Genomic DNA, 6,307 nt, shown 5'->3' on the forward strand with positions numbered 1-6,307 from the left:
AGCAACATTAACATTCATTTGGAGGAACTCCCAATTAAATTTTTCCTTATCATACATACGTGGGCTAACTTACTCTACCCTGCAATATAATAACAATGCTGCTCCATTATTTCAATGTCTACTGGTGCTGATGCTGACTTTAGTATTTCAGCACATCATGCAAGTGGCTCTTGAGTGCATATTTAAGACCCTTTCGCAGGGTTCTTGTTTTAAAATGGAATGGATTTTACAACCAAATCAAGTATGCACTATTTAAAAATGTCCTACTAATCTTGAGTGGTAGATGGCCAGTGCCATCATTGTAAACTGCATATGTGCCATGATAAAATGGTCATTTTTATAACCACAGTATGTAAGGGTGGCAGGGCTTAATGAGGGGTCAGTTCTCTGTTAGTAACATCTTCCACATTTCACCCAGTTATCTTTCGTTTATAAAAATAAAAGATTAATGCCGCCTTTACGACTTTGTTTTCCAACAGATCTTTGGGGGTACAGCAGTTGTAAAGAGCAGGATAATTCATTTCAAACTGAAAATATTAACTGAATTTTTTTTTTATCTCAAGTAAGACTAAATCTTATTGTGCTCTTTTTCTTATACCCTTCCTCGTAAATAATAAACTCCATTTACTGTTAGTAAGTCAAGTGATGCTTATTACTTCACTATCTTTCAGAAGAGGCAAACAGCTGGTTGGAAATGTCACTCTGTTTTCAGGCCCTTCACAAAAATGACCAAAAGCAAATCCTTGTTCCCAAAGTCAAGTGAATTCAGAGCAAGAGGAAAAGAAAATGTATCTCATTCATCCTTGGATTCAAAGGTTGATGGGCACGCTAAATACTTGTGAACTGTAGATTCAATGCAAAACTCAACCTTCACACGCGTGAATGGGAACCAAAGTTAAATGTTAATGTCCTCCTGGCTCTTTGTACGGGCTGAAATACCCATCAAGCTGTCTGAGTCTTAGCTTGGTGCACAGCGTACATGTGCCAAGGTTATGGACAGCAAATGCAAGAAGGGAAAACACACATTCACCATTTAAAAACCTGCATTGTGCTGCCAGCATATTGAGACAGCAAACTGTACAACATAAAAGGATTATCACAGAAACACAAGAGAGTGAGTCGAGAGGGCCTGACTCCTCGCCACGAGGAAGAAGGGCAGAGGGAGGGAGGGCAGGGAGAGGGCCCCATTTCCTTTTAAAGCCGAGCGGACAATAATGAAGTTAAGGTATTCCCTGCAAGAAAGAGGGACGCATTATCCTCCCTTTCAGCAAGGAGCACAACACTTTAGTGAGTCTATCACCTTTGTGCTAATGCAGCAGAGAATTTACATTGGTGTGTCATGTTGACGTGCTGCCACATTAGCGTAGGGTACCAAAACCTGGTGCCAATATGGCACCTATGACCGGCATCTAACAGACCAAATCCCAATGCAGCTTTCGGTGCCTGATTTCTGTGCCACTTAATGGGTTGTGTGACGGGGAGTCAAAAGCGGCTATACATTTGTTCTTTCTAGTTTGTTTTGTTTTGTTAAACAAATAAAAAAAAAATTCATCAATATTAACTAAATATACATTTATTTAATAATAAATCAATAGACACCGATTAAAATACTACTAAAGAGGCATCAGCTGAACATCGGTATTCCAGGATTCAAGGCTGTTTCATAGTTGTTTACAATGCAGGGTTGTAGAAATAAATTTAGATATAGCCACTTTATACTACTAAAAAATACTAACTTGTATGATTAAGTGTTGAGGAAGAACACAGACAGTGGCCTATCAGCAAACAAGATGGCATTCACCGATATCAGCGGCCAATGTTTATCTGTAGTCTTGCATTAGACATTTTTTCCTGCCAGGACATTTTCAGTTTTTCTTGAAAATTCAGGACAGCTCTCAGTCTCATATAATTTAGCAGTAGTCCTAGCATTCATTTGACACATTCAGCCATTTACCCTTTTTGTTTAGAACTTTTTTTCAAATATTCACATGTAGCATCTGTCACATTTGTCTGAGTAAGCAATACATCTAGGATGGATAAGATGTAATCATACCTCTCTCAGAGCCTCAGCGTAGGAGCTCATGTCAGTCAGGATGACCAGGACGTGCTTCTCGCACTGGTAGGCCAGGTACTCTGCTGAAGTGAGTGCCAGGCGAGGGGTGATGATACGCTCGATGCTGATTGGTCACAGAAATGTATTATTTATTATTATTTATTTTAGTGTACACATAACTTGAGGATAGTCTGGAGAATGTCATACATACATTTACATACATTTTACATTTGAAAATAAAATATGAAGCCAGTAAACACTCTGAACAGAACACCATTGAGAATAAACAAAACATAAAAAAGTGGAACTGGCTGCTACAATTACTGCTTTTACTGGCTGAGATCATTTCTGACTCTGAATCTTACGTGGGGTCATTGGCCAGGTTCAAGAAAAGGCAGACGTTGTCCATAGAGCCATTCTCCTCAAAATCAGACTTGAAGAAGCGGGCAGTTTCCATGTTGACCTGATTGACAAATGATACAAAAGTTATGATGATATGGAGACCCTCTTTCAGACATCCACGTAAAGCAGCAAATCCTCACAATAACTGTCTGTGTTGAGAGACAAATTCATTTACAGACTCGACTAAAACTAAACTTTTTTTTTTTTCTTTTTTTACAAAGACGAGCCAAATATGTCCAGAGTTTTTGTTGAAAACTGACTGCATTCACATGGATTCAGGCAGATGGACAGCACCTTCTTCACAGCACGGGAAAAACAAATAATAGCATCACAATATGTTGCTATGGTGATGTATAGTTTACAAAAAACTGAATATATTAAATAAAAGAGTCATTCAATAAGAGCTCTTGGCTCAACAGAAGTCTTATACTGTGAGTAAACAAAACCTTTGTGTTCTGACTTTTTCCATTAAACAGATGCATTGTTGTTACTATGCCCTCTATATTGTCTTTTAAAAAAAATGCATATCCGTGTGTTTACTTGTATAAATCCCTATTAACGCTGCTTCAACTCTCCTGCTAGACTGACCACAATGGGATGTGAATTGGTGGAGAAGTGGAAGGCAAGGATTAGCGTTTAGCAAATGAAGCAAGTGTGTGTGTTTGGTAGAGGTCAACCCGTCACAATCAAGGCATTACAGCGGACAGGAGGAGCAGCTGAGGAGAAGAGAACTTGATACTGTGGGGCTGACAGCATTAAAGGGCCTGTTGAATTAGTAACCTGCCTATGTGGCTGGGGGATATACTCAGAGGTGCAGAAGTAACAAGAGGGACTTAAATCACCTGGTGAATAAAAGACAGAAAAGCAGGGCGGGAGAGAGGGGATGGGGTGTGTGTCACATCAGGGCGTCAGGGTTAAGAGGGGATTAAGAGTCACAAATGGGAGATGGGGGTGTTGAACGAGTGTCCGCTTCACATTGAAGTTTTTCTGCTTACCCCCATGGCTGCAAAGACTATGGCAAAGTTCTCAGCACTGTAGTCCATCACATCCTTGGACTTCTGCACCAGGCCGGCCTGGCGACAGATCTGGGCAGCAATCTGGGAGCAAGAAGTAGGATTTAGACAGTGGAGAGGTCTTGAAGTTGACACAGAGACTTAACAAATATTACAAATGCTACCTTAAAGAAGGTACGTGTATTTGTGAAGGTTTCTTTTCCAGTCTGAGGGTGTGTGTCAAGTAGGGTCGGAGTTTGACAGCATTTTATTAAATCTCAAGATTCTACTGAGACCTGTAATCAACTTTTATTGGATAAGAAGCACTATAGCTTTTAGTGGCAGCCTCGTTAATGTTCATAACCTGTAGCTACAACCTGAAAATCACATGTGCAACACTCAATATATCTTGAGACAGTTATAGCTCAATACAAATATGTTCAAATGGGGATGAGATGAAAAATGAATTGTGATACTCTCATCAGAGGGCGCTTTCTATTTTTTGCTTGTTCGACATCCTACGTCACTAGCATCAGTAGCTATATCAACGTTTAAAGACATGGCGGCCACAGGTGAAAACTTACAGCGATATGTAAATCTTGTGTGTGTGCGTGCATTGGGGTCTGCTTTGAATCTTTAAAGCTTTTCTTTTGTAGTTAATTAGTTACGTTTCTTTTTAAATGAAAAAAAATTATGGATGTACCTACATGTATATACGAGTATGGATGTATACGTATATATTTATATATAAATATGCAGTGGACATTGATGTAAACAATGGTAGGAAAAAGAATAAATGAAATATTGCAATAAAGTATTAAAAAATGTTAAAATGTTCAGTGCAACAATCTCTGATTGCCGATATATTCATACAGTGTATGTAAGCTGCGCACACGGCCCTAATCACCAAATGTGAAGAAAAGGAAGAAGAAATTATCTTAAAACACACTTCATTCAAACCCGACAGACACAAAATGTATCTCATCCAACCGTCCTTACTAATCTTTCCACTGTTTAACAATCACCAACTCTGCTGTCTAACCAACAACCAACAGAGTTAAAAATAAAAATATTCTGGCTCAGCCCACTTCATGCCTCTCGTCTTCTGGCCCAGGCTGCTGTACTACACTGCCTAACGTCTGTCACTGAACATCTCTTGTTCTTTAGCAGTAGACCATTAAACCACAAAATAAAACGACAACAATCCAATGGCAGCAGGTGTGGCAGCTTTTAGCTTCCCTCAGTCAGAAACTAAAAAAGCTAAGAAAATATAAGACAAGACATGGCAAGAGATACGGATAAGGACAATTTCTGTTTGAGTTTTTTCAGTGTCCTGTTTACAAAGAAAATGAAATATACATTGTTTTGTTCCTACCTCAGATATAATAAAAAAATTTTCTTTAATTTGATAAACATATTTTGTAGATTTTTGTTTGAGAAAAATAATCATTTTCCATCATTTAATCTCATTTTGTTCATAAGAAAATCATATTGTGAACACAGTATCATAAATTGAACTGTATCAGGAGTTGAATGCACCATTACATTCGTATGAAATACTAACAAAATGTATCCGACTCACTGAGATAACAGATGAAGCCTCTTACTCTAGACAAGCTACTTGTTTTTCAGTCCAAGTTTAGAAATATTATATTTATAAGCTTCAAGTATTGATATAACATGCATAAAAGTATATAATTAGCGTAACACAATCAGATCTAGCTGATCCACAAAAACAGTCCACTCCCGGTTGTACAATGGTGTTACAGAGTAATGCACGTGAATCACATTAAACAGCCAAAAGTTTTATTTTAGCCATTACAAAATTAACATTAATTAGCTATGGCAGACATAATAGTTGGCTAGTCATGGTTTAATAGCAAATGCAATGGAATAAAATAAAAAGGACATTGATGTATGATGGTAAAAAAAGTAGAGATGAACAACAGAAAAATTACTTCAAAATGACAAGAATTCACATATTCTTGGCAAGGTGGAAAAATTAAGGCAGTAAGACACTAAAAAGCATTCTATATATTAAATAATATATAAGTGGGTGCTAAGAAGGTCACATTGACGAATAAAGATGGTTGCTATCCACCAAACCACAAGCAATCTCTTTACTGAAATAACTGAAGCAGAGTGAAGAGTCTGTGTGATACTTCATGAGTCTGTGGAATGAAAGAGGAATTTCACGCTCATCACGTAACATAATGTCATGGCTGCTGTGTTGATCTGGCCTGACCTCTCTGTGCACCCTGAGTTCACGCACCTGGTCCATAGAGGAAACCACCATGAGTGACCTCTGTCACATGTGCTTAATGAAACAACAGGCCAAGTTTTTCACACCACCCGGATGGCACGACAAGCAGGTCATTAGGTGAACAACACTCGCCATGTTTGTTTGGCCGGTTCTACAGTGGGACCCTTTTGATCATGAATTTTCAAAATAGGGAAGGGATTCGGGTTGACGGCTGCATTTATGCTCATAGTACAATAACTGATTAAAGAAACTGATGCTATGACAGATTTGCTCAGTCATTTTTAACTGTAATTCTAGTTTAAGTAAAATGTAAGGAGCCTCAAAGTTTGGGCTACCAATCTAAATCTAAACCAATTTAAGCTGCATTAACTGATTTGTTGGCCACTTAGAGGAAGTGAAAAAAGGTGTAAACACACAGCCATATCATCTGATTAAGTTATGTTCTCTCCAAATCTCACCGAAGTTTAAACATCACATCTTTTTCCCTGTGTCAAGCTGCTATATTTTGGTTGCTATAATATATATATATAAGAGCTGCACACTTAATCACAATATTATCCAAATCGCAATATGGCTAAGTGCAATATGCAAATCACA

At 38.1% G+C, this 6,307-nt stretch overlaps 1 protein-coding gene across 1 annotated transcript in view; it reads right to left on the bottom strand.

Annotated features, from left to right (window-relative positions):
* The window catches only part of atp6v1ba (ATPase, H+ transporting, lysosomal, V1 subunit B, member a), a 36,314-nt gene that overhangs the window by 7,117 nt on the left and 22,890 nt on the right, over positions 1-6,307 (bottom strand). Inside the window, exons 7-9 of the mRNA XM_035663513.1 lie at positions 3,451-3,552; positions 2,419-2,516; positions 2,054-2,177 (exon numbers count right to left, since the gene is read on the bottom strand). Coding sequence (XP_035519406.1) covers positions 2,054-2,177; positions 2,419-2,516; positions 3,451-3,552 — 324 coding nt within the window. The remainder of the gene's footprint in view (positions 1-2,053; positions 2,178-2,418; positions 2,517-3,450; positions 3,553-6,307) is intronic.

This window comes from Morone saxatilis, unplaced genomic scaffold (genome assembly GCF_004916995.1).
Source record: "Morone saxatilis isolate NCDOM2014 unplaced genomic scaffold, NCSU_SB_2.0 Contig19, whole genome shotgun sequence".
Taxonomy (NCBI): Eukaryota; Metazoa; Chordata; class Actinopteri; family Moronidae; genus Morone; species Morone saxatilis.